The sequence below is a fragment of the Gasterosteus aculeatus genome, chromosome 14 (genome assembly GCF_964276395.1).
Source record: "Gasterosteus aculeatus chromosome 14, fGasAcu3.hap1.1, whole genome shotgun sequence".
Taxonomy (NCBI): domain Eukaryota; kingdom Metazoa; phylum Chordata; class Actinopteri; order Perciformes; family Gasterosteidae; genus Gasterosteus; species Gasterosteus aculeatus.
The window spans coordinates 6,816,649-6,843,595 of record NC_135702.1 but is presented as its reverse complement, the minus strand read 5'-3'; the positions used below and the strand labels follow the sequence as shown (position 1 = coordinate 6,843,595).

At 43.1% G+C, this 26,947-nt stretch overlaps 3 protein-coding genes and 1 long non-coding RNA gene across 14 annotated transcripts; 2 read left to right on the top strand and 2 right to left on the bottom strand.

Moving 5' to 3' along the window:
• Positions 1-534: 534 nt before the first annotated feature.
• coq4 (coenzyme Q4 homolog (S. cerevisiae)) lies at positions 535-10,555 on the bottom strand. 8 transcript variants are annotated; one of them, XM_078087767.1, is made up of 7 exons: positions 10,539-10,555; positions 3,558-3,713; positions 2,277-2,373; positions 2,092-2,194; positions 1,845-1,974; positions 1,555-1,648; positions 535-1,211 (listed from the first exon to the last, which is right to left on the bottom strand). In XM_078087767.1, the coding sequence occupies exons 3-7, from the start codon at positions 2,369-2,371 to the stop codon at positions 1,028-1,030; spliced, it is 606 nt and encodes a 201-aa protein (XP_077943893.1). In that variant the 5' UTR covers positions 2,372-2,373; positions 3,558-3,713; positions 10,539-10,555; the 3' UTR covers positions 535-1,027. The 8 variants fall into 8 exon arrangements, with proteins under 8 accessions (XP_077943893.1, XP_077943890.1, XP_077943892.1 ...); XM_078087764.1 differs by lacking the exon at positions 10,539-10,555 and adding an exon at positions 3,845-4,953; XM_078087766.1 differs by lacking the exon at positions 10,539-10,555 and adding an exon at positions 4,770-4,910 and having other exon boundaries at positions 3,558-3,710.
• traf2b (Tnf receptor-associated factor 2b) lies at positions 4,593-15,288 on the top strand. Of its 3 annotated transcripts, none has more exons than XM_040197214.2 (11): positions 4,593-4,887; positions 8,145-8,347; positions 9,066-9,144; positions 9,345-9,443; positions 11,166-11,327; positions 11,412-11,486; positions 11,911-11,985; positions 12,653-12,874; positions 12,955-13,258; positions 13,484-13,632; positions 13,727-15,288. In XM_040197214.2, exons 2-11 carry the CDS (start codon positions 8,172-8,174, stop codon positions 13,943-13,945), a joined length of 1,560 nt encoding a protein of 519 aa, XP_040053148.2. In that variant the 5' UTR covers positions 4,593-4,887; positions 8,145-8,171; the 3' UTR covers positions 13,946-15,288. The 3 variants fall into 3 exon arrangements, with proteins under 3 accessions (XP_040053148.2, XP_040053145.2, XP_040053146.2); XM_040197211.2 differs by lacking the exon at positions 4,593-4,887 and adding an exon at positions 4,983-5,084; XM_040197212.2 differs by lacking the exon at positions 4,593-4,887 and adding an exon at positions 5,104-5,337.
• A 1,672-nt stretch (positions 15,289-16,960) lies between these two features.
• Positions 16,961-25,363, bottom strand: fbxw5 (F-box and WD repeat domain containing 5). Of its 2 annotated transcripts, none has more exons than XM_040197924.2 (11): positions 25,145-25,363; positions 23,555-23,750; positions 23,322-23,479; positions 22,791-22,974; positions 22,529-22,677; positions 22,073-22,390; positions 21,787-21,970; positions 20,299-20,446; positions 19,945-20,157; positions 18,935-19,280; positions 16,961-18,838 (listed from the first exon to the last, which is right to left on the bottom strand). In XM_040197924.2, the coding sequence occupies exons 2-10, from the start codon at positions 23,739-23,741 to the stop codon at positions 18,950-18,952; spliced, it is 1,872 nt and encodes a 623-aa protein (XP_040053858.2). In that variant the 5' UTR covers positions 23,742-23,750; positions 25,145-25,363; the 3' UTR covers positions 16,961-18,838; positions 18,935-18,949. The 2 variants fall into 2 exon arrangements, with proteins under 2 accessions (XP_040053858.2, XP_040053859.2); XM_040197925.2 differs by having other exon boundaries at positions 16,961-18,835; positions 25,145-25,323.
• Positions 25,364-25,626: 263 nt separating this feature from the next.
• LOC120831960 (uncharacterized) lies at positions 25,627-26,585 on the top strand. The gene is made up of 3 exons (XR_005714134.2): positions 25,627-25,775; positions 26,060-26,149; positions 26,241-26,585. It is a non-coding gene; the product is annotated as an uncharacterized LOC120831960 (long non-coding RNA).
• Positions 26,586-26,947: the final 362 nt, after the last annotated feature.

The window sequence follows — 26,947 nt, the reverse complement described above, 5'->3', positions numbered from 1 at the left end:
GAAAACCACCAGAGGGCAGTAATGTCAAATGAATTGTTCCCATCTTCACATGTGCACACAAGCCTTCAAGCTTTGACCTCCTCGTGTGCTCAGGCTGCTTTCTCAGATGAGAAACAAGCAAGTGCGGACTACAATCGGAGAAACCACCACGTAGTGAGACGTGTTGTAGAGATCTGGTATGATTCAAAAGGAGCAGGAGGAAAGGCAGTGAGTTAAAACTGAAGCAAAGGGGGGGGGACTATGATCCAGTAAGGGCCTCACTGACTCATCAGTATTATTTTAAATACACGTTTGAATAGTTTGTGATCACAATGTCGCACCTTCTGATCATTCTCGTAAATCAAGAGCTGTGTGGAGCAACGCCTCAACAGCCAGCCACCTCAAAAGCAACAGCCGTTGCTTTGTGAGCCTGGTGATCATCGCAACTGAAAACAGGATGTTCAGTTTGCAGCCTTAAATAAAGAAATGAATGAACAAAGACCAAGATTTTGGAAGAAAAAAATTGGGATTAATCTTCAAGGTCAAATCCTAAAGTTCATGCAGTGTGACTTTAATGAGATCATTCAAACGGTGTTTAACACAATTGATATCTTATACACCTGCCAGCCCACACACAGACAGACACTGACTTCCAGCAATTGTCCCCATTACTGTCAAAATGAGGCCACATTGACCAGGTATGTGATAAGGGGCAGCTGCTGTTTTCAGCTGAGTGTTTTTAAGCCAACACCTGCTCCTTTCCCAACCATAAAGGTTAGCTCAGCTGCATGTCTACAGGATGTGGATTATAAATGATTAGACAGCAGTTCTAAACGAGAAACAGTACAAAAATACCAATTTAACTTAATTATATCAGACAAATGCCAATATTATTTACATATTTAACATACATTTTATTTATCTTTCTTTTATGATACAAACGACCTCTTCAACCAAGTCTGAGCAGAAATGACTTCACACTCCAAAGTCAATGACACGCCAACGTTCGGCTGTTGTGAAATCCTCGTTCCTTTCTTTCCTTCATTCCTCAGATGTTTCTTCTCTTGGTAGCAGTGAGAGTGACGGGAGGGGTCTGTATGTTGAGCTCCTGTCGGAGGTCTTCGATGCTCTGCGCCCATCGTCTCTCGTAGAAGATGCTAAGAACGCAGCGGGCCCGACGACCATTCTGCAGAGCCCAAGGGCCCAAGGACGTGAACAGCGACTGCAAACGGCTAGAAGGAGAACAAAGGTTCAGCATGAAAGGGATGCTTTTTTTTTTATCTCTAATGAATTAATTCCCCTAAAAAAGGTACAAGGAAGTTCAGTTACTAAATGAGGAAGAATTTAGGATTGACGGGTAGGACACTGTTCCGTCATTTGTTCGTAATAACAGTAACAGTGATGTACATTACAGTGTTTCATTGGTGTGTACTTAATGTGGTACTTCACATAAAAGCCAAACAAAAACCTAAGGAAAGTTCACTATGAGCTCATCAGGCTGCATTGACATCGTTGGGGAAATGCCCTTTAATGTTTAATTATGTACTGAATGATGTGTTGAAACTCCGGTGTTACCTTGCATTCAGCCGAAGAGGCCCCAACACAGCTCCCAGTGCACACATGGGAAGCCCAGTCTGAGCAGCTTCAAACCACTTCACTGCCACTTCACCTGAAAGCAGCCAGAAAAGTGAGGAAAAATACATATGCAGATAAAGTTTGAAATGGTCAGCAAAATAAAAAGCTCACAGCAATTTATATATTATTTATATATATTGGTGTACTAATTTTATATATATATATATATATATATATATATATATATAAGAAATGACCAGATGTGAGCAGAATTCGGAAGCCCGACTCACCGAGCATGTTGGTGGGCATACCCAATAAGGTATGCAGCAGATCATGGACCTCCCTGTATCTCTGCATGACGTAAGCTAGCTCCTCATCGTCTACAAACTTCACGTCTGCCCTCGAGTCGGGGGTCACATGCTGACAGAACAGGAAAGTGAAAGTGTGAGTGATAAAGAAATAGAAACTTATAAGTAGGATTCTGAGGAAATGTGTGTTTTCTCAGGTAATCGCTCTCCAAGCAACACTGAGACTCACATTATCCTCTAGAAAACGAAGGTATTCTCTTCCAAGAGAGCCGTCAGGCAGAGAGGCCATTTCTTTTAGATCAAGTGTACTCAGCCGGATCCTTGGCCTTTCTCTGCAACGAGCAGTGAGACACATTTAAACGTGACTCACTGGAGAAACAGTTCTGTTTAAAAGAGCCGAATTCAGGCACTCACGCAAGGATTGTGAAGCCCTCGGGGTCGTTTCTCATCTTGTCCCTGAGGTTCATCAACGCCAGGTGTCCTGTCGTCTCTCCGAGCACTGCCACCATGTCTGTGGAGTTCCATGCAGGGTTTCACATATACACATTCACATTGTTGCTGCTAAACCTACAATTTATTGCCTGAGCATAACGTGCATTTTGATTTAAAGATTATAAAATAGATTAGGATAAGAATTTGCAGTTAACATGTATTTTGTCTTGAAGTGAAGTGAGGAATATGACTCAAATGTATTTGAGTTGAGTTCACGTGGTCTAGTCATCAGTGGGAGTATTAGTAAGCCTTTGGAAATAGCCGTTTATTGTCTGAAACAATGTCTGGTGGAAATTCTGAAGTCTGACCTTGTCAGGGTTATCTTTGTCTACAGAAAACAAAGGTTGAACGGAATACCAGCATTACAAGTTATGTGTATGGTTAGAATTACCTGCTGGTTTACCAGGCGGGAGGGAGGGGGAAAAGACCCCTGCAGGCTCTAGACTAAATGTTGAATGACAGCTGTTGGTGCACTCTTCGCTTTCATGTTTCAGAGAAACCGGACTGACATTTGGACTTGCTTTGCATTTACTCTCATTTCTGTTTCCAAGATACTTTTTCAAGACTTTACTCAAACACCATGTGGGAACAGAAACCTCGGTCACAAACCCCAACCGTCAGATGTGTCATTTACTCAGGCCCAAACTTTTGTGTTCAGTTGGAATGCAATTTTTATAGAGATGAATTTCACACAGTTCACTCTCAAAGCAAATAACGGTACAAAAAAAGACTGATTTATTTAGGTCTGAAAAAAAAAAAAAAAAGGCAATACATTTTGTTGTATTGGCCATGATGGTCATTCATTTTTGACCTTTAGAAAAAGGCATCTTTTGTAGCAGTCATCAGCAAACTCAACATACTTAAAGGTTTTCATGAAAACCAGTAGTATACTCTGGCATAAAATGCCAGTTTAGAAAATATAGAATAATTAGTTTTCATTTTTGTATTGGAATGATGTACTTCATTATTTAAATGTATTTTTTCTCCATATCAGCCAAATAGGTTATGATTGATTTATTATAAAGTTTATTATTAGCAGTTTTCCACTGAGCTGAGCTTTTTAAACATATTTGACTATACTTATTTTCATATGTAATTGGGCTGCTTATATTTCTGTCCATTTGTGGACCTTTTAGGATAAAAAAAAAGGTCAAACCGGGCTGTTATATGTGACAATGGAAAAGAAACGAGAGCAAGTCTCACCATGTCTGTAGGGGTCATGTAGTGCAGCCACACCGGACCCAACAGCCAGCAGGGTCTTCTGGAGGGCAGTAGTGTGGATATGACCGGGATACAGACCCTCATAGCAGCGGTCTGTGAACACACTGGTGCTGCCGTGCACCCGCTTCACACACACTGCTTCAGCAGCAATGTGGAACACAAACATTTACAAAAAAGAAAAGACAAAAAGGCATAATGCACTAGTTCATATTTATTGTTCTCATACAAAAATGACAGTCAACATGCCGCACAGAAAACCAAACGTTTACCAATGCAGGCAGTGGTGCAGGACACACACTGGGCTCATGTCTGAGATCACGGGTGAATATTAGTTTGTGAAAATGTAAGTAGAAGTGCATCTGTCACAGTGTATTCCTCCTCAGCTAACGTTAGTGCGCACAAGACAAGCAAAGTTAATTAAGGCAAGTAATCATAACGCAATTGACCGTTCGAAGTTCGAAGTTAAATTATGATAAAAGTAACGTTACTTATCTGATAATCGAACGGAACGCTAACATATATAACGTCATATCGAGTAGTCGAAAGGATACGCGAGCTAACGTCATTTTCACCCAGTTATTGTGGACAAAATAAAAATGAACTTTCCATTGCTTTACATACAAGCTAATTGTTGACATAGGAAACCACATTGACAATTAGCCTGATGCTAGCGCACTAGCTAACGTTACATAGCGTTTATCTGAGGGCTGTGCAGCCTCTGGTGACGGATTTAACAACTAACGTTTCGAATTTCTGTATTAAAATAGTGAACTAACATCTATGTACTGGTGAAGGGGTGTTCCAGTTAACGCACAGCCAGCTGAAGAGACTCATACCTTTGGGGGTAAAAGTGCACCGTAGCCGACTAAACCTCCAGCAAGATCGACCGAGCGAGGACAGCGACATACTGGACGCCAGTGCGCATGCGTCACTTTATCACACTGACTTTCTACACAGTGCCGTTGGAAGGAGAAGGAAGGGCGGGGCTTGACAATGCGCGCGCTGATAAAGTCCCTCGTATATTCGACCCGTTGCCTGAAGGAAGCTGAAGTAGTGGCGACGCGATGGTAAACACGGCTCAGTCTGACAACAAGGTTACACACGTTTAAAGCCAAGCCGGTGTTTCTGTTTTACGGCAGAAACACCATCTTTTTTTCAGCCGAATGAGCAAACGGACCGAAAAATGATCCAAACCTCTAGTGACCCGAACACGTCCGAACGGGCGGCTGAACGCGGTGTGAGTTCACGTCAGCCAAACGGCCTCACACGCACCGATAAGTGTGATAAGCCGGCGGTCAAGCTCAACTCAGAGGTAAAAGTAGAAGCATTGCTATAATAAGTCCAAGTGTAGCTGTAGCTGACGGCGCAGTGGAATGATACAGAACTTCCCCGTGTGTTTAATTTAAGCTGGTTCAGGCGCGTGACGTGGATGTGGGAGTCAACCAGCTCAATATATCTGCCTGCGACTCAAACGGGTGTTTTTTTTTCAAACACACTTGTTCGCATTGGGTGAGTAAAACTTTTCGATATCCTCGCTCGAGATGATTAACGTACAGACGCACATTTTTGCGGAGAGGCAGACAGACAGACAGACACACACACAGACAGACACACAGACGGGTGAGGCTGGTGTCTTTTTCTTTAGCCTGCAAATGGCTGCTGCTGCTTCTGCTGTTGGTGGTGAAAGCAGCGAGGGACGGTCCGTGTTTGGCGACGCTGAAGGAGAAGCTGTGGAGACTGGACGGACAGAACGGCGCTAATGGTGCACACAGCTTCGTTTCGATTGTGTTGCTTCTTTTTAAGAAGCTTTGCACAAGTGTGACGTGAAAGTCTAGATCCTGTCCGCTTTTTGTTGTTTAGTTTTCGTTTCGCGGAAGCAGGGCTGCAACTGCTCTACTACTTCTGTTCTCTCTCGCTGTCATTTTTCAGAGAGGTTAAATATTACATATTCAAATTGAATGTTTAGTCTTTCTCAGGAACGTGTGCATAAATCAGCATATGCTTCCTGCATCATGCTTCGATTTCTTTGTGGAGGTTCTGCACACTTTTATTAAATTATTGTTCTCACTGGGTTGGTATTTTACTATCATCTTAAACTTAAAGATCAATAAACTAAACTAGTGTTTGGGTGCATGGATGCCCTTAATAAAGGTTGTCTCATTCCCCACTCAGCGAGGTTATGAAATCAATTTGAACTTTAATTCCATTTCAACACACAAGTTTCGTAACAGTTTTACTATGTATGGTATTTTGCAACAATGCAATTAGTCATCTTCTGCTGGGTGTGATGATGTGATACGCAATCAGAGAATGGTTCCAGTGAAGATATGGTATCTTCATGAGAAGAAGCAGCAGGGTTTTTCTCAGAAGGGAAGGATGTGTGTTTTCGCCTTAAACGGTATTCTTGTTGAGGTTCACTCGATTAAGTCTACAGGGTGGAAGGAGACACATTTATCATCACAGATCGTTCTTCTTGAATATTCACTGCCAGATAACCAAGGGTGCTTTTTCACACACCACGTGATGGATTCATTGGAAGATTATTTCCAAGTATTCATTTTGTGTGTTGACATATAAACTCATTTTGGCTTCGTTGGAAGGTGAAAATGAAACCTTTTTTTAAGAGGACGCATTTAGGTTCGCAAGTGGTTTTCACTTCCCTCAGTCAAAGACAAAAGACCATTTGGTTTAGTTGGCTCAGTAGATGTATGTATAATTGTGTATAATCTGCATAGTTACTTGGTTTTGATCACTGAGACCCTTATAATCTTACATCTCTGTTTGGGGAGATTTCCTATGTCTGGGAAAGGGATTAAATAGTTTGAAAACAAAAGAAGATTCCTTAAGTGGAGTATCCAGATGTTTCCCTTTGAAACCACAGTTTGGTAGGCTTATATCTGCCTCAACTGTGTGTGCGGTCTTTTCCTACAGAGGCACCTTTCTTCCAAAACATGTCCCCAGGATAAATAGTATCTTTTGTAACCAAACAATGCTATTTTTGTTCAACATTTATTAAATAAATAAGTATGAACCGACAGCTTTGTTATCTCTTCATCCTGTTTGGTTCCCTTTTATACAATGTGTGACATTTGAACTCCTGAAGGGTGAATGCATTGTTGTTTTAAAACCCTGCACAAAGCTATTTGGCTTTTTGCAGTCTTTTTCAAACCAGACTACATATTATCATGCAGCTTTGAAGCTATTTGCAGATAACAAGACATATTGCAAGGTTGGTGGTGACTTGCAAGATGCCTGCTTGTGGGTTTTGTGGAGCTTCCTGACATACCTGCGTTAATGGTGTTCATACCATTTGTCTGCGACTGCAATGATTAAAGAAACCGCAGTACATTACTCATCTAGTAATGAGTAATGTACTCATCTAGTACATTACTCATCGATCTAGTATTTGTGGGGGTGTTGAAAATGTTGAAAGCTATCGTGACATCTTGTGGTTCATGTGAAAAGCACACCGCGCCCCTTTCCACACCCATTACTTTGAAATGATGAATCATATATTACAAACTGCACAAACATTAATGGAGATGACATATAAAATAAAAGGTATGAATGTTTTAAGTTGTCTTGTCGCTAGGTAATTCTACCACAAGCTGGTTGCCGTGCCCGTTGTGTCAGACTGGAGGAAGTCATTGCCACAATAGGTTATTTCGCCCGACTGCCATTGCATCGTACTTCTGCCACTGCTGATTAGTTTAGTACCTGGCCAACTCCCTGGTTAATCTGATTAATACGTACAGTACTTGTATTGTTTCTGAGAAGGAAGCTGATAAGGCCCTTTCCCCTCCACTGTATTTGGTTAACCGTTGACAAAAAGGCTCACAACGAGTCAAACTGGCTTCAACCGCCGAAGCTTTTTGAATGTGACGAAGAGGTGGAAACTCTGGTCTCGCCGGTTACAGATTAGTATTATCGTCCATAGTGCAACGGACCACAATGCTAAGCTTTTTCAAAGCGAACCAATGCTTTATTAGGCATAAAGACTGATCTGTGTGCTGATGTGTGTATTTTGTGGGCGGGGGCATGATTGGAAGCATTATGATCCATGTCAAAACCAGGGGAATAACCACAGTGACGGATTGAACACATGGTGGTCCTGTGAGAGACCACTTTGGCTTCGCATGCATCTCCTGAATTTGTCAGCTGTTGCGTTTGTTAAACGCTGTACTTTGTTCCCATAGTATCAGAGATCCTGTTTAGGATACATTGCTAACCCGTCTTTGTACGCAGATCGTGAAGGTGGTTTATTATGACGCCTTTATATGCGTTATCTAAAGTATAAAACCCAGAGATGGACCCTCTATGCAGCAATTTGTCAATGTGAAACTTAAATACGCTGTTCAAAGATCTTTCACCCGGTTTTCCAACACAGCCGAAATGTACACGGGTTCCCAATGACGAATCAGCAGTACGCCCTTATTGTACCATCTTGTGACTAGGATGCTTCCCATATTGCGCCTTCTGTGCAACTACTGACTTTCCCATTTGCTGACTATTCCAACAAGCGTACCTCCGACGCTCTTTCCAGCTGCTGAATGTTCTATTCATTCACAGGGTAGAGCAACAGATTGATGGAGAAGAATGGCCCGCATCTCGTTGGACTGCCCCGTCTCCCTGCCAGGGATCCCCCTCAGTGTCCTGTCTGTGCCCATGGAGAATAAGTACAAATGTCAGCAGTGTCTCCTGGTCCTGAGGAAGCCCGTCCAGGCTCAGTGCGGCCACCGCTTCTGTGTACACTGCTTCAGGCAGCTCACCAGGTAGACTGGATGTCCTCAGAACTCCTACGGCCGTGTGAAATGCTCCCCCCCCCCCCCCCTTCTGAAACCCCCCCACCCTAATCCTTCCCTTCTCACCGGACCTGCTTCAGCACATGCTGTGTTCCTCTCTCTGCTCGCCTCTGGGGAATTTTTTGAAACCCAAGACTTTTTGTTTTTGTCCTGAATCACAAGGATCTGACCATGCTGACCCATTCTAAAGGTGTCTGTTTCTTTTCTACCTCTTTCTCCTGTCACTGACGCATTGTGAGTTTGCCACGAACACATAGGTCCGTCGCCGCATGTGGGGCGATACTTTCACATTATCGTTAGACATGAGGTGACAATGCAGGAAATGTAATCATTTTAACACCATATATTAACCAACACCTTTAACTTATATGTGATGTCTCATTTTGCTAACAGCAAAATCACTTTATTTTCACTTGACTCAAATAGTTTTTACTGTGAATTTCCTTTTACATGTCAGTACTTCTTTTTAACCGTCACACCACATGGGAACTTGAGGGGTTTTCATGTGACGTGTTTAAAAACCACTTCTGCCTCTACATGAGAATAGTTCTCATGTACTTTTTGTTTTGTGTGTGTTTGTCTTGTAAAAAGCTTCAACTTTTTTTTTTCTGAATTCAAGAATTTCCCATGATTGCCAGTTGCATTTTTATTACAGCGCTATAAGTCACACACCTGTTTTGTTTGTCAGTTATGGGCCAAAGCCTTGTGACGCCTGCCGCCAGGAGGAGATATACGAGGAGCCCATTTCAATTCTCAATAGTAATGAGGTAAGTTCCAAATAATGTCATTTGTAACCCCAAATGTTTGTTTGATAAGGCATCTTCTTGGTCTGCCATTCCCCTCTCAAACGATAGCTATGTGAAACCAGGCCAACAGGAGTTTCCTCCCCCGCACAAAACCATTTATGTCTGTTAGCTATTCCCTATATTAATTTCTCCCCCCATCTGTTCTTTGTTCCCCCCCCCAGGCGTTTCCAGACAATGCAGCCGGAAGAGAGATAGCGAGTCTGCCCGCCAAGTGTTTGAACCAGGGCTGTGATTGGACAGGCTCCATTAAAGAGTACGAGGTAAAGTAGTGGGTCAGGCTTGTGTTTTGAAACACTGGGTGGTTTTACTGGCTTCTGCTTGAGCGATCGTACACGCTGTCCCTGGTGTGACCTCGAGGGTCGGTTTTCTCCCGCTCGAACCTTCTGTGTTAATTATTTTTATTATAGTTAATTACGATCACCCGGAGTTTACCGTGACATGTAACGTGGGCGCATTGCATGCATTGCAGTAATGCTGAAATGAGTAACAGGAAGTGAAACTTAAACATTCAGCTGGAAAGTCCCTGCCTCACCCGCTAAGATTACAACAATAACTCAGTGGGAAAGTCCCCGGCTATGAAGGCCCTTCAACCCAGACTGCACTGCTGATAACAGCATGTGATCATGAAACTGGGTCCAAGGCTGCACCAGTTCACATGGAAGCTATTCAATATATCCTGTTCATTATACATAACAGGAACTCTATCAATGGAACACATTCAGCAGACGTACTGTGGTGGATATGATGACAAAAAAAGTCCCTCTGAATCATAAGTTGCCTCGTGTCATCGTCATCGCTTTTTAGTTTTGTTTGTACTGTCAATATCTGTGCAGGGCGAGTCTGTTTGTTAAAGAGGGGGAGTCATTCTGTTGGAATAGGATGTTTGTAGGTCTGTTTGTACACATGTACCGAGTAACCCGATCTAGATCAGACTTGGGACAGGAAATGCTGAAGCGATGTGTTGGCAGCAAACTTACCTGACGCCGTAGGTCAATGATTGCATGACTTGCTGATGTGGCTCTTGCTGCTGACACCGTAAAGAGACAGCCGACGCCTATTATTATTATTATTATTATTATTATTTTATTTTTTTTTAATGACCATGAGGTGAAAGTGTGCCATAGCGGCATTTTGCAGTTTCCGAGGAGGAGTCTGTGCACCCACGGCGGGACATCTTCGTCACTGCGTTGGAGTAGCGCCACACGCCCAAAATGAAAGTAAACAAGGCATTGTCTGAATCGGAAAGCCGTACGAGATGATTCTCATCAGCGGGTTTTATTTTTGGGGTTTGAGATTTTCCAGTTTTATCTTATTTGAGTAGTGAGCGGCCAAAGCGGAAAAACAAGCTAGCCTACCTGATGAGAGCTCTGTGGCTGCTGCACGCGGTCTGTAGTCTGACTAGAGAATCACTTCCTCTTCCTAAACTCCGCCTATGGATCCGCCCCTTTAATTTGTCCCTCTTTTCGGATGGGTTGCGCAACTTTTTTTCCAAAGAAAAGAATTTCGATGCTTCACTTTTTTTATTTTAGTGCTTCATATTTTTTTACTTATTCCCTCCAGATTTTGATTTAGGAAGGTGAATTATTTTGTTTTTTGACAAACATTACAAATAATTCTAGGAATGTTATAATTATTTCCAGTAAAGTATGACTGTCTTTACTCAATTAATAATGAAGTTATGTGCTTTTTACACCCAGATGATTGGATAAATTGGATTTCTGGGGGTTTTCCACCAGCTTTCAGTACGTCTCGTACCACACAGGACAACGTGTTCAGACGTTTGCTCATAGCGTTCATTTCAACAATGATTGAACAACCTGAAAAGCTTTTGTGACGTGGTTGAACATCTGCCGTGTTTATTACACCATCTGCACACAAGCAGGCTGTTACACCAACTGCTTTTTTTCTTCTATGAAACAGCCGTTGCCGGGACACCTGTTGGCAGTGCGAATGCAGTAATTGTATCCGTCCTCCATCTTTAGGCTCAGCATGAAGGCCGCTGTGAACTGGAAAGGATGCAGTGCGAGGCCTGCAAAATGCCCATCCTTTGTACGGACAAGGACAGACACAACGAGAGAGAATGTGAGGAGAGAACGCTCAACTGTAAATACTGCAAAATGACCTTCAACTTTAAAGAGATCAAGGTGAGAGAGAGAGGGAGACGAGCGTGTGACAAACGGTTGTTTGATTAAATGAACACAAAATAATATTGTTGTGTTGTGTTTTAGGCCCATGATGAGATCTGTCTAAAGTTCCCCTTACAATGCAAAGACTGTGGCAAGAAGAAGATCCCAAGAGAAAAGGTTGGAGCTCCTCAGAGTGCTTTTTAACGCTCCGCATTCAGTCCCATTCGTTTAAACATTAAGAATATTCTGAAAAAGATTTGACATGAAACCACAGTTAGCTTCTTTTTGCTGTACCTAAGCTTTAAGGATTTAAGGATATTCAGGAAATGATCTTGAGAAAACCTGCTGCATCGTCCTTGAACCATCCAGGATACATGAAAAGACAAACAATAGACAGAAAGTAGAAGTTCCTGTATTTGTACTTTGAACTAGATGAGCGGAAAATTCACAAAAAGGAACGTTTGAAGGAAACGCACATTTATAATTCATAAATTTCCTTTTATGAGCATGAGTTCCATTCTGAGTACATCGTGTTCTTCACTTTCACTTTTCAGTTTCAAGTTGATGCACTGATGAACTTCACCTTTATCTTCCTCTCTAGTTTAATGACCACAGCAAGTCCTGTGCAAAGTCAAAGAGTTCCTGTCCATTCAATGATGTGGGCTGCAAGTATATGGTATGTTAGACAATCCAATCAAAGATACATTTGGCTTGTTTTCAAGGTGTTTTGATGACATTTTTAGCATTTGGGGAATTGTGCAGATTCACTTTACTCACTTTCAAGAGTGAGATGAGAGGATTTATCAATCTCCAAGGTTACTGTGAAGCTACGTACGACATGATTAGCTCAGCTTGGAGAAAGGAATCAGGGACTAACAGCCAGCATGACTCTCTGCGAGTGTAACTAAATCTTCTAAAATGAGGAATGGAAAGAGTCCAAAATGTAATCCGCCCTCCCCGAAACCTGAACTGGTCTAGAAAGTCCCACAATCTGCCTCTGGTCTCCATGCTAAGCGCCCTCTGGTGATCGCTCAATGGAGCAGTTTTGATGGGTTTTTAACTGTGAAATGTAATAGAAAATGTAATTCTACAAGTAATCTTCTTTATATTAAACGATTCATGTTATCAATGTTCATGTATAAAGTTAGGGTTTCAAATCAGGCGCTCGGGAGATCGAGTCCGAAAAAAAGTAGATGTTCGTGTTCTGCATTTACACAATCATATCTGACTATTTATCAGCACAGATACATATTGGTGATTTGAAAAATAATTGAAAACTGTCTCTTTGAGTCGTATCTATTTCACGGGCACACATTAAATAAAAGCCCCGTTGCGTTCCTCAGATGGAGAACGGGAAGCTGGGCGACCACGAGCACAGCAGCGCCGTGGAGCACCTGCGTCTGCTGCTGCCCCTGGTGCTGTCCTCGGTGTCCCTGGCGGGGGGCGACGCCGCGGGGGAGCTGCAGGAGGACTCCGGCCTGGGCCTGTACAGGGCTCCTGAGGAGGGAGTCGCTACGGGCGCCGGAGCTGCAGCCTCCGCGCTGTCCCTGGACATGGAAAAAAAGGCGAGTCTCGAGGGACTCGATGCTCTCGCGTCAATCGACGCCGAACGGCGTTTCTGAACGCGTCCTTTCTTTCTGCACAGGTGAACGCTTTAGAAAACATTGTGTGCGTCTTGAACCGAGAGGTAGGGCGCAACTCAGTGACGCTGGAGGCCTTCTCCCACCAGCACCAACTAGACCAGGAGAAGATCGAAAACCTCTCCAACAAACTGCTTCAGCTGGAGCGGACGGTGTCCATGAAGGACTTGCAGCTGTCCGCAACGGACCAGCTGCTGAAAGAACTGCAGTTCTGCACCTACGACGGGATATTTGTGTGGAAGATCTCCGACTTCTCGCGCCGCCGGCAGGACGCCGTGGCCGGCCGGACGCCCGCCATGTTCTCGCCAGGTGAGACGAGAGGCGCAGCCAGGGCACCGCCCGTCCTTTTCCAAAAGTCCCCCGTCCACGCGCCGAGGAGCTCGTGTGTCAGCTGAGGTCATGCGCGACGTGTTGGCAACTAGTCATGGGGAATTTCTCTTCACTACACCCATGTTGTTCTCCAGGGAGGGAACGTGTCACTCCCATTCTCACATGACACCATGCTCTCGTTAACATTGTGTATTCTCCCTCCAGCGTTTTACTCCAGCAAGTACGGCTACAAGATGTGTCTGAGGCTATACTTGAACGGCGACGGGACGGGCCGAGGGACGCACCTGTCGCTGTTCTTCGTCGTCATGAGGGGAAAGTGCGACGCTCTGCTCAAATGGCCGTTCAGCCAGAAGGTAGCGAGAAAAAAACTCACATTCTGCACGTAATGACTCACAACAAACACCCCCGACGAACGGCTCGTAACCCCGGCTCCTGCTCTGTCCTCAGGTGACACTGATGCTCTTGGATCAGAACAACAGGGAGCACATCATCGACGCCTTCCGCCCCGACGTCACCTCCACCTCCTTCCAGCGGCCAATCAGTGAGATGAACATCGCCAGCGGCTGCCCGCTGTTCTGTCCGCTGGCTAAGCTGGCGGGCAAGAGCCCCTATCTGAGAGACGATACCATATTCATCAAGGCGATTGTAGACCTCACGGGCTTGTGAGGGGTATTCTGTGGAAGATGCACCTGAGCAACAACGGAGCAAACCAGCATAGTGGGAAAATGAATAATAATAATAGAAACACAAATATTTTATACTATATACTATCACTAATTATATCTTATATGGAATTATTATCATATCTAAACTAGACTTGAAGAATGTCATCAAGTGTCACATTATGACAAATACACAGGCATGTGTACTATTACAGGGCGGCTGTGTAGTGTTTCTGGACATCCGGAGGCGCTGCTCTGTGAAACCTCATGGAGCCTCATGGAGGTTTTGCTGTTTCTCTCGATGCCTCGTAGAGATACGACTGTAATTAGATCACGTAAAAAGTTAGTGTTTCAGTTCATCTTGGTTGGAGGGCTTAAAACTGTCAGCGCTTTAGTTTTAGTAACATTAAAGTGGCGATCTTTCAGATATCTGCAAACGGGATGGCGAAATTACTGGGGGGAAAATCCTGTATTACAAGAAATGGAACTGTCTGAAAACATTTTGGAAATATAGTAGGTTATTATGACATTTTGGAAACAGCCCAAAAATTCCAAAAGCTAAACGGAGAACAATGCTGTTCTTTCACTTAATGTGCCCTTGTTGGTATTCGGAGGAAAGCTGAAAATCATGTAACAAATATTTGTATCAAATACTCCGTATATAGTATCTACAATTTTACAATAACCGGTCAAACATCGGCCAAAGCCGCCTGGCAGAGGTGAAAGTTTCCCTTTGCACACGCTTGACTTTTAAACAGCGCAAACTGCCCCGTAAATTCAGTCCAAACTCACTTAGTCAATCCTATGAGAGTTTTATTATGAATATTTACAACATGACCGAAATGTTATTCGGAGCAAGTAATAGGTTTATTTTAACTTCGGGCAACTTCGGGCTGCACCATGAAGTGAAAGATGCCATCTTACAAAACTTACAAAAGAAAGTAGCACAAGGAAAATAATCTTCTCTAGTTTCTGCACCTCACGATCTCACTGATACTCGCTACATGGGCGCCAGCCATAGTCATGCACGCCTTTAATAGTATTCAGGTTACACAACATTTAGCCCAAATCCATTCTAGTGTTAATAGACATTATTAACCTAATATTTACCTTATATCATATAAAATGTATAATCTTATAGAAGCTTTATTCATAATTATAATAATTAGGAGTAAGCTAAAAACTTAATTTCTTATTGTTTTTTCCACTTTACTATATAATATGGATTCTACGTGTGTGTGTGTGTGTGTGTATATATACATATGCTTTATTAATACTCGAATGCTAATCACTTCATTAAGGGAGTTATTTGGTGTTCGCTATTATATTAAATGACTGGTGTATGAATTTGTGAATCTGCTTTTTTCTTTTTTAAATGCAGTTGTGTGATTTATTGCTCATAATGCACATTCATTATGTACAGCATGGAAAACATAAGTGGGTAAACAGAAAATATATAATATATATATATATATATATATATATATATATATATTATGTATATAAGGATATAGGATGTCAAAAAAGGCCCAAAATTTTGTCAAGAGGGACAGCGAAGGCAGAAGTTAACAGCACAGCAAAATAACACATATAGGTGACTGGACAACGAGCAAAAGTAATAACATATTCATTTGAAAAATGCAACTACCGGCATGAAAATTGGAATGAAAGTTGTGTCACAAACAGAACGGCGTTCAGGGTTCATGTTCCGCTCAAGAGCGGCATCCCCTGGTGGCCCGAAAGAGTCGTCACAACACGAGCCCTTTTCCCAAAGCCAGCTTCGAATGCTGAGTTGGCCCACAGGAATTACCCACAAGTCATTGCAATGTGACCGTAGGAACGGGATAACCACTAAACGCGTGGAGACGTTAAAAAAAGATGACCAAAGAGGACGGCACGTGTGTGTTCAGACTGTCACAGTAAAATGTGTGCCTTTATATTTACTCATTTATTGATTACATTTTTATTTTGTCAATCAAGCTATTTTGACGAAAAAACATAAAAACATCATTTGAAATTACCTTATGAGGGAAGAGCTTGAATGACGTTCAAATCCGAGTCAAAAGTATGAAGTAAAACACCCTCAATTGTAAATCCTATTTTTTGACGTTTTCATGGTGACGTGACATTCGTATTTAGACCATTTCCGGCCCTCACAGACTCTCACGCTCCCCCCCGAGGGATCAGGCCTCCGGGTTTATGGGGGGACGGTGTGATTGGGCCTTAGTATCCAAAAAAGTTTAGTATTGTAAGAGTTATGAAAACTCACACTGTGTGTTGAAATAATGTCTTAGTATAGTATTTCCTAAAACGTCCTGGTAAATCACGGAATAGTATGTTAGAGAAAAAGTCATATTATAGAATGTCAATAATAAAGCTGGGTATAGTATGTTGAAAGAAGTCATAATGCAAGTTGAAAAAGAATCAATCAAAAGGAATGACATCAGTCAAAAGTCCCCAAAAAATCATCAAAAGTTCATAGTATAGTGTGTATAGTCATAGTATATTACTGTTTCTGTAGTAGTAATATACTGTAGAATATAATGGTGAAAAAAGACGTAGAAAAGTCCCCATTTTGCATCCCGTTCTCCCTCACTGCGTCTCACCTTGTAAGGAAAGGAAGCAAGGAAATATGTTGTGTGGCATCACGGAGGCTTCCTGTCTGCGGCGTGTTCCCTGTTACACAAACAACGTCGAGCGTTCGTCCTGCGTCCTGTTTACGAGCTTTGCGCCCATTTACTTCTTCCTGGCAGCTTCATTGAAGCGCTCATGAATCCTCCTTCATTGCTCCTCAGAGCATAAATGAGAGAATGGAATCTAACATTAAAAACATCATCGTACAGCAAAATAAAGAACAGAGAATTGCAAAAGAAAGGAGAATATACTATTAATCACCAGAGATATCATCCGTAGTGTAAATGTGTAACTTTCTAGTTAAAAAAAAAGAAAAGTATAAAGTGCACCATTAAAAAGCTTTTTTGGGGGAGCGTGGGGGTGAAAGTTAAATCAGACACTTGTGCAGATGTCCTGCCCTTCAGGGCATGCTGTTTATTTCAAGGCAGATTGAAAAAGACTTGAGAAGACAAGAAACATGATTGAAGAAATGGAGCTACAGCAGTTCACGACTTATGACACTCAAACATGGAACATTTTCCTTCTGCTGTTGGTAAGAATGCGATGATGATCTAGTGAATAATTCACACAGGCTGAAGATTCCACATGAAAATACAAACCAGTCAACTTTGACCAGGTAAATAAATATTTTAAATAATCAGAACCAGAATTCCTTCAAAAGCGATTGTTCAAATATCTACACAAGTACCTGAACCTCGAGCTAATCTGAAAAACCAGTGTCATGATTCATTTTTGTTTTGCTTTTGTCTGGTACCATTCCTTCCGCCAATGGAGAAGATGAAGGTACGTGGGGAAGTGAAGCGGTAACAAGGGTCGTGTAGACACATTTAAAAACAAATGAAAAACAAAAATGTTTTGAGTCGGAGGCTGGATCTTTTTTTTCTATTCATCTCCATGTCTCCGTCCTACTACCTGATATTCATCTGGACGGACACTTCATGTATTCAACCACTAGTATTTGGCCTTTGAAATTAATCCAACAGCAGCAAATGTATCCTTTAAGTTGTACAAAAAAATCGATCGATGACTTGAAAAGTCTCGCAAATTTATATTTTTCTTTATTCTTCTTTGTTTATAAATCCGTTTTTCCAACAGAATGACCAGTTGAAATTGTTATAGTCGTACTCGGTGTATATTCAGGCCCCTCACACTCGATGATGGAAAAATGTTTTTTAATAAAACACACACACACACATTTCTGAGATTTATCTGTTGCCTCAGAGAATCCTTTGACAAAATAAAAGGGGAAATAAAAAGAAGTGTATAAATACATTTCCACATAACAGAAGCCCAAATAACGATAAGCTACTAGTGGTGTAACGGATCGTTGTCAATCCCTGGTCCGTAACGCACCCCCCCCCCCCTCATGGTTCGGCAGAAATGTGGGCCGCGTATTAATTACACAGTTTAATGTTAACCATCACAGTGTGAAATAAAGTTCAACTGAATGAGTCAAATGTGCGATCAGGAAATCAGCGTTTAGGCTTTTCTAGGCGCTGATCTCTGATTGCGCTAAATTGTGAACTGAGTTGTGTACCTTTATGAAAAAAAAAAACTACAAATGACTGTAACCTAATAAACATGTAGACGGTTTGATGGTTTCCACTCTGTCTGTGATCGGATCCGTTGTACCACTATTTGCTACGCAGAGAACGTCTTGCTAACTGTTACCCATCGACTCTACATTACATCCACTACATTTAGTTACTCAATGATTCAACTTTGAACAGAGTGATCCATCATTTCTGGGAGGGGACATAATTATGAACCGAGGCCGACAGCAGTAAAAGCAGCTAAAGGTCGTCTTCCCGTTTGGTTTCAAATAGTCTTTTCATTATCTGAAAAATAATTTTAAAAATTTGTTCTAGGGTGTTTACACTCAATAAATCAATTGGACAAATCCATTAATAAGTGAAAGTAATTCGGAGTTACAGCACATGACACCGGCGCTGATGAGTTTTCCCTCTGCAGGACTCTACGTACATTGACCCCTCCGGCGCAGGAGTCCTGACCTGTTCGTAGCCATGGTTACAGATAAAAAAACAAAACAAACACCTTTGTAACACATCTGGCCTTCTGTCTTGTGCATTGAGGTGTCCGCTCAACACGATCTCTACGTGTGAGAACATTTAATCTCGATCCCCTCAACAGAACAACACAGACTGGGGGGGCGTGTGTCTCTCCTTTGCTGGTGTGACCGCGCTCTCCTGTGTCGGGCCCCCCGAGTCCCCGCCTCCTTGTTAGCCAAAGACACTTAGCGCTGCTGGGCGAAGAAAATCACTGACTGTAACCACACTGTACACATATTTATATATATATTTTTATCTATATATATATATATATATATATATATTCCCACCACATTGGAAGAGGGTCAAACCTCCTCCCCCTGCTCCGTCCCGGTGTTTCCCGCCCCGGCTTGTGGTTTCCCGTTCACGCCGCTCGAGGGCGCCGAGTTCTTGCCGCGGTTCAACCAGGACGGCAGGAAGCTGCGGGGCCGCGGCGGGCGGCCGGGGGCCTGCGCCAGGCGGACCATGCGTGGCGAGCGCCAGACCTTGATGGTGGAGTCGTCGCTGGCGGACAGCAGCAGCTCCTGGTCGGCGGGGCTGAACGCGACCGAGTTCACCACGTCGTCGTGGGCCAGACGCGCCAGACAGATGTTGTAATGGCGGTCCCAGATGTAGCCGTGCTTGTCCTCGGCTCCGCTGCGGGAAGGGAAACGAGAGACGCAAGTCAGCGACGCCTCCGTGACGGGATTAATTCAACGTGATTGGGAGGTCACGGGGTGGGTTACTAATGACGAAAGGACTAACTATTTCATTAATGAGCTTTTCTGAGGATTATTTCAATAATAGAAAGAACTTGTCCATCACAAGTGACCAGATGAATGGCTCTTTTTGTCCCACCGAAAGTTCAAAGCCAAATAAATTTCCTCTCCTATTAAGCAGTCCAGTTTTTTTTTACTTCACAAATACAGGAATTGATCCATTAGTTACCGTCGATGAAGGCAGTGAAGTCTTTGCTTGGAATTTAAAACATTAGCTGCATCCGTGGGGCCCCTCAGTCAGTGCAACTAGTTTCTATCCCAATTTTTTTTTTTTTTTAACTCTTTGTGATGATGATCACACAGAGCCGAGCTGATCATTTCTCACTCTGTCAAAAAGGAACATTTAATTACAATCGATTGACATGAGTTTTGGACAAGTGTATCTGCTACAGCTTCGAAGTGTAGGTGTAAATAAATGTTTAATACATTATTTTCTAAATACTTTTGCATGACAGCAGATGGAGGAAAATGAATGACAAAGGGCCACGAAAGTGCAAAGCTGCATCTAATCTCCAAAAACCCGTCGGCCGTTGGTCCCCCACCTGGCGACGAAGTCTCTGCTGACGTCGAGGAAGATGAAGAAGCACTCATCGTTAGGCGTGAAGGCTCGGTGAGCGCGCAAGCTCCTCCTCTCCTCCCTCAAACTCTTCAGGTCAATGACATGCAGGTCGATCTCCTCAGCGATGGGAGGGGGTGACATGGGGTCAGAAATCACACACCCGGCTGGCCAGGCACGACTATTGACATAAAGGTACCTGACGAAGTAAAGGAAAGGAGTCGATTCACGGGTCGATGACACACGCAATGTGAGAAATGTGGATTCTATGCTGTTTCAAGACTTTTAAAAGCAGCCTACATGAAAGCATACTGAACGCTTACGTATTTCATTGTATTACCTGTGGTCTGGAGAAAGGCCCATCCCAATGATGTGGCCATGGATATCAATCACATGGTCTAAGGAATCAAAGAACTCATCTGAACTACGCTCTTCCCCAAGTACAGGACCACAAGTGGTCATCTGGTCGGGCTTGATCCGCTTAATACCTGAAAGGGGACAAAGACCACAGCGTAAGACATGTGACACTTTATTTCCTGCATTACATACAGCCGTAGCCAAAAGTTTTGAGAATGGCACAAATATTAATTTTCACAAAGTCTGCTGCCTTTGAAACCCGTGCAGTCATCATTCCTTTGCACAAAAAGGGCTTCACAGCCAAGGATATTGCTGAGAGTAAGATTCCACCTAAATCTACTATTTATCAGATCATCAAGAACTTCAAGGAATGCGGTTCAATTGTTGTGAAGAAGGCTTCAGGTCGCCCAAGAAAGTCCAGCAAGCGCCAGGATCGTCTCCTAAAGTTGATCCAGCTGAGGGATTGGGGCACCACCTGTGCAGAGCTTGCTCAGGAGTGGCAGCAGGCTGGTGTGAGTGTGCACAGTGAGGCGAAGACTTTTGGAGGATGGCCTGGTGTCAAGAAGGGCAGCAAGGAAGCCACTTCTCTCCAGGCAAGATTTCAAGGACAGACTGATATTCTGCAAAAGGTACAGGGATTGGACTGCTGAGGACTGGGGTGAAGTCGTTTTCTCTGATGAATCCCCTTTCAGATTGTTTGGGGCGTCTGGAAGCAAGCTTGTCCGGAGAAGAAAAGGTGAGCGCTACCATCGGTCCTGTGCCAACAGTGAAGCATCCTGAAACCATTTAAGTGTGGGGTTGCTTCTCAGCCAAGGGAGTGGGCTCACTCACAATTTTGCCTAGGAACACCGCCATGAATAAAGAATGGTACCAAAACGTCCTCGGAGAGCTACTTCTCCCAACCATACAAGAACAGTTTGGTAACAAACATTGCCTTTTTCCAGCATGATGGAGCACCTTGCCATAATGTGATAACTAGTAATAACTAAGTGGCTCGGGGAACAAAACATCAACATTTTGGGTCCATGGCCAGAAAACTCCCCAGACCTTAATCCCATTGAGAATTTGTGGTCAATCCTCAAGAGGCGGGTGGACAAATAAAAACCCACAAATTCTGACAAACTCAAAGCATAGATTATGCAGGAATGGGCTGCCATCAGTCAGGATGTGGCCCAGAAGTTAATTGACAGCATGCCAGAGCGAATTGCAGAGGTCTTGAAAAAGAAGGGTCAACACTGCAAATATTGTCTCTTTGCATAAACTCTAATATTTGTCAATGAAATCTTTTGACACTTATTACATGCTTGTAATTATACTTCCGTATACCATAGTAACAGCTTACAAAAAGATCTAAGAACACAGAAGCAACACACTTTGTAAAAACCAATACATGTGTAATTCTCAAAACTTTTGGCCACGGCTGTACATATATATGGAATATATGCATGGTTGAGCTTGGAAGCGCTGTTACCTATCTGGTGAGGGGAGTAAGTAAGGCTGCCGGTGGTGAAGAGTAGGTATGTTTTGTCCTCTCCCTCTCCAGGCTCAGAGGGCTCCATTAGGGCGGCGTCGGGGGCCTTGGTGTGGGCTCTGCCCATCACCTTCGCCACATGGCTCTCAATCGCCATCTCCGTGTGCCCGACATTTTTACAACCCTAACGGGAAGGAAGAGAAGCGGAATAAAGAGGCTGATTGAAGAGCAGTATTACATTTTTCAAAAAAGCATCAGGGGACCTCGACCTTTCCATGTAACTCACCTGTAGAACGTGCCCCAGGCCTGACATGGAGGGCTGAGGGAAGCGATGGGCGGGAAGCCTCGCTTCCTCTCCACCCGTCTCTTCATCCTCGTCTTCCTCGCTGCCGGATGTTCCCAGATCAAAGAGGAGGGGCCGGTGCTGCTGCTGCTGCTGCCCCTTCTGCCTCCGGGCCTGGGACTGGGCCTCGTAGTCCAGCAGCAAGTCCGGGTTGTCATGACGACGGCAGTGGGCCACCATCACCGTGCGGATGGTGCTGGCGTTGACGTTCTGGATCTTGAAAAGGCGCTTGACCACGTTGACGTTCTCCGATTCAACATCCTGACGGGGAAAAGTAAAAAAAAAATAAATAAAAAAAAAACACTGAGTTCTTCTTTTGTTGTGTTTTTAATTGAAGTTCATTTAATTTTAACCGACATGACCAAAGAGGCTCGGGCTGCCGCGCCTGCCGGGTCTCACCTGGAAGGCTTTGTTGAGCCAGAGCACAGAGCAGGACGTCATGTTGCCGATCCAGTGCAGGTTCCCAGAGATCAGGTGGGTCTCATTCAGCCAGCAGCCAAACACATCGTACGGCTTGTTCCTCACACGCGACAACAGTGTGTAGTTATCTGCAGTGTGTTAAGACATGTGAAAGAGTTTGAAAACACACACACACACACGCTGACTCTGATTTAACGAGAAGACAAACGCATATGTGGGACTGTGGTTCCTGGTTCTGTACCCAGACTGATGACAGCGATTTCCCCAGACGAAGAGTGGTGCGGGCCCATGTAGACGCCAGACACCAGCAGCAGGGTGTCGTCAGCGTTGAACTGGGAGAACTGGGTGTAGCCCCAGTTAAACTGCCGCATGCTGGAGCTGTGCACCATCGCGATATTACCGTCTAGCCGCTCCGTGTCCCACAGCTGCAATCAAGAAGAACCGCACTAAAGTTTGAGTCAAAGTGAGTTTGTTATTATTTATCTGTGATCAAGTGACAGATTTCCCATGTTAGTGTTGAATGAAATGCCAAATGTTTTGGCTCTTTTTGTCTTTTAACAGTCAAATTTATTTTGTTCAGTTTTTGCCTATTTTTAGGTTCACTTCACATTGGCCCTGAAGTGTGTGGGCCTAATGTAAAGCCACCAGATAGTCTGAGGAATGAAAAGCCCTTCAAAAATGAAATGCACAAACACGATCACTTTTTACGCCGACGGAGCGCAAGACAGAGAAAGAGAAATGAAAGTTCCCTGGGTGACCGTGTGATACATACCTTAACAGTGCAGTCTTTGGAGCAGGAGGAGAAGCGGTGACCCTTGTGGGAAAAAGCCAGGTGGAGCACTTGGTCAGTGTGCTCCCTCAGCGTCTGAACCTCCACACAGGGGATACAGTCAAACAGGCGCCTGAACTCCCGGTACCACGACGCCGCCGCTGCACAAACCAACATCGGGTTATTCAAACCTGCAAACCTTTTTATTTCTCTGGTGAGACAAGAGGACGATTTACCTGGGTGTCGGGGTACAGAACGGGGGATCCGGTAGTAGCTGTAGAACAGCTCCCTCCAGAGGAACTCATCTCTGGAAACAGCCAGCCACTGCCTGCAGGTCAGACCTGCTCGGAGCACGGCATCATGGGGCAGACGCAGGAAGATCTCCAACACCAGGCTGTCCGGCAGAACTGGGCCACGCTCCATCCTAACATCCTACACGCCGCAAAGACACGCAGGTGACGTACTGTGGAAGCAACTCCAACGCACAGACATGCAGTTTCCCGCTGATTTTGCTTCACGGATGTGGTGTAAAAAAGCAAAACCGTGGTTTTATTTGCAGCACAATTCAACAAAATTGATCATATAAGATATCTGTCAAAATGAAAACGGGGGATTTGCAATAACTGCTTAACTGATATGCCAACACTTAAGAATGCATGGAAACATTATTCCATTCCATTATCACCACACTGTCAACTTTGGTTTTAACTGGAGCCGTGACCTAAACTCCAATTTCATTTGTTTTAATACTCCAGTCATTACTGACTTTGTGAGACGCAGCTTGAAATAAATGTATCAAAGCTAAAATTGATTACTTTTACTCTTATCAGTAATATTCCACTAATAGGTTTGAAATGTTTAATCTACTCAAGATGTTACATTGATGATGGACTCTCGACTTGGATGGAGAAATACACATTTACGATGTATAACAGGGCTCAAACTGTGAAATGTGAATAACCTCAGAGCATAAAAACAATCCCAACTCTCAAAGCCTGTTTGGAAGAAACGGGGATGATCACTACATGCCAACTATTAAAATAAATTCCACATACTGGAGTTTCAACAGTCTTAGCAAATGTTTTTTTTTTCTTTTTGATGAATTGTGAAAAATAAATAGAAAATGCAAATAGAAGTAGGACATATTATAACTATGAATACATATGATTACTTGAAGAAGAAAATGTTCAGTGCAATCAATAACGTTGTTGTGGCATCTGCGTCCATATAGAACTCTGAATCCCACCTTTTACGGTTATTTGAGCAGCTCGACGTAAAGAAAAGGCCCAACGAAGAGGACGAAACTCCTGGTTAGTTGCTGGTAGAATACAGCCACGTTAGCCTGTCATTTCCTCGGGTTGCAAGATCAAACGGCTAGAATTGGCAAAATGCATCCGAACTTAACAAAAAAACAATCGGTACCCTCTTTTAATGTAATGTGCTAACGCAGCTCTTCTTGGGGGCGACGGTCCGTCGGGAGACGATGACCTAACATGGACATCTTGGTCGCCGTGCTGTTAGAACTCGTAACAAGTGTTTTCAGAATGAAAATAGACTATCGAGCCATGAGGACGAACGTCACCCGACCAGCGGTGTTTGCGTTTTTAACTCAAAATCAGTTTAGCAGAAACAGCTAGCAGAAATGTCTTTGGAGCTAACGTTAAGCTAGCTAACTTGTTAACGAGCGAGCTAGCTGTTAGCTGACATTTGCTTTCAACTTTTAGCTACGACGTGTATTTCTGACAACGCGTGGTCGCTGTTACAAACGAATGCTTTCGTTTTAGGAGTTCATCAGTTAACACTTGCTGACATAAACGGTGACCCACCTGCTGAAACGAAGTATGTTCCTGAGAAAATCGAGCGGCTTGCTAGCGCTGAAGGCTAGCCACAGAAAAAATGACAACAATCCTGCAGCAACGGTGAATCGACAAGACTGTACTAGCAGATCACAGCATCATCGACCTAAACGAGACCAACTCAGTCGATCCCGGGTTAAAGACATTCAGGCTCGGCAACTGCTTCAATGATCAAAATGACCAAAAGGCTAATTCTGATTTGTCATTTTTCTTTTTTTTCCTTCTTTAACGTGTTACAATGTTTTCCTTAATAAAAAACGTTGAACTTTGATGCAGTTGTTATTTTAATTAAATATCCAAAATGGACATCTTTTTTTTTAAAGAGGCCTTTTCATAATTGTGTACACAGTTATAATCTTAATAACTGTCAGTGCCAATATGTCTTTGTTTCACTGTTTTAGAGTAAACAACTAAAACATTAAGGAAAGCCCACAGCAGTAATACGACACTTCCTGTCTCTGTGTAGTGGCCTTCAGTGGCCACCTGAGTTTAGTCTCTGTAACAGAAGGAACACTCATTAGATCACATCGGAACAAATAAGTCCAAACTAACTCAAAAAGAAGATATTCACTTTGATCTATGCTGTGACTAATAATATCTGGTAAGCGTTCAAACTTTCTCAAAATATATTACAGCAAGTTTCATCTTTGGACCAAAAGGTTTTTTAAACTAGATGTTATTTACCCAATAGATTACCAGTTAGTTTCCCTTTGGTGGGAAACTATTTGAATGAGCTACAGACTTTTAACATGGAATTGCATTGTAGGATTGTGTGCCAAATGGAGCAGATTGAACCTGATACGGGTGGAATCAGGTTTCCTGCCACAACTTTATCTTACCAGCAGTGTTGTGCTAATATTCTTATGTTTTTCTTCCTTCCTCCAGCTCTGCGCAATGCCGCTGCATGGATAGCTTCGTGCTGTGGCTCCTCAATGAAGGACAGGGCAGCTGGAGGACGACTGTACCAGTGTAAAGGTACTCCGTGTTTGTTGAAGTGGATACATTTTAGAAAAGTGATCCATATGGATGTGATGCCTTAACTGTAATTTGTTTCTTTCTGGTCCAGGGCAGAAAGTGTGGACTGTCTCTGGTGATGAAACAACATCTAGTCAAAATCCTCCCTAATTCTTCTGGACGGAAGAGATGTCCACCTTTCCACATTCTTAATTATTATATTAAGTTCAATAACTTTCAGTGAGTCGATCTGTGCTGCTCTGTAATTGTTATAATGATGACTTGTCTGAAAACTCCTTGTCTGGAAGTTGGACAATGTCTGATTGTGGACAAATGCAGCAGTGACTCAGAAGAGGCTTACATCTCATGTTCACCGATCATTTATATGGTATGAATGCAATTTGATCGGCACCTGTTTATTTAAAGAATTCCATAAATGCCTATTAAGATCATGTAATTGACTGTCTCGTTTCTGTACGAGAGGCCCCCTTTTTACCGTAAGATTCTTTTTTTCTGGGTATCTGGCGCCATCATGTGGCAGAAGAAACAACTACATTACCTGGAGATCGAAGCAAGATAACTCACAAATGTATTTATCATTTACTTACTTTATAACTTAGGGTGAACATGAAGTACATACCATTGGAACACATGTTCATATATACCAGCTCTTTGACAAAAATCAAACACTATTTTTTATCTGAATACTATTAATTGCAACAGGAATTCACATGTTTTTATTAAGAGGGCTTCATTGTCCACACAAGTGGAAAATGCCTTTGGCCCATCTGCAACTCATTGAAACATCGATACAACATC

Excerpts from the sequence above, each read along its gene's own strand:
- traf2b (XM_040197214.2), top strand. The coding sequence starts at position 8,172 with ATGGCCCGCATCTCGTTGGACTGCCCCGTCTCCCTGCCAGGGATCCCC. Across the intron at positions 9,444-11,165 it reads GCTCCATTAAAGAGTACGAG|GCTCAGCATGAAGGCCGCTG; the intron begins GTAAAGTAGTGG and ends CTCCATCTTTAG. Across the intron at positions 13,633-13,726 it reads AATGGCCGTTCAGCCAGAAG|GTGACACTGATGCTCTTGGA; the intron begins GTAGCGAGAAAA and ends CTCTGTCCTCAG.
- fbxw5 (XM_040197924.2), bottom strand. The coding sequence starts at position 23,741 with ATGGAGCGTGGCCCAGTTCTGCCGGACAGCCTGGTGTTGGAGATCTTC. Across the intron at positions 23,480-23,554 it reads TTCTGTACCCCGACACCCAG|CGGCGGCGTCGTGGTACCGG; the intron begins GTAAATCGTCCT and ends TGGTTTGTGCAG. Across the intron at positions 22,975-23,321 it reads CCAAAGACTGCACTGTTAAG|CTGTGGGACACGGAGCGGCT; the intron begins GTATGTATCACA and ends TCTTGATTGCAG.
- coq4 (XM_078087762.1), bottom strand. The coding sequence starts at position 4,481 with ATGTCGCTGTCCTCGCTCGGTCGATCTTGCTGGAGGTTTAGTCGGCTA. Across the intron at positions 2,374-3,557 it reads ACATGACCCCTACAGACATG|ACATGGTGGCAGTGCTCGGA; the intron begins GTGAGACTTGCT and ends GGAACTCCACAG. Across the intron at positions 2,195-2,276 it reads GAGGGCTTCACAATCCTTGC|AGAAAGGCCAAGGATCCGGC; the intron begins GTGAGTGCCTGA and ends TGCTCGTTGCAG.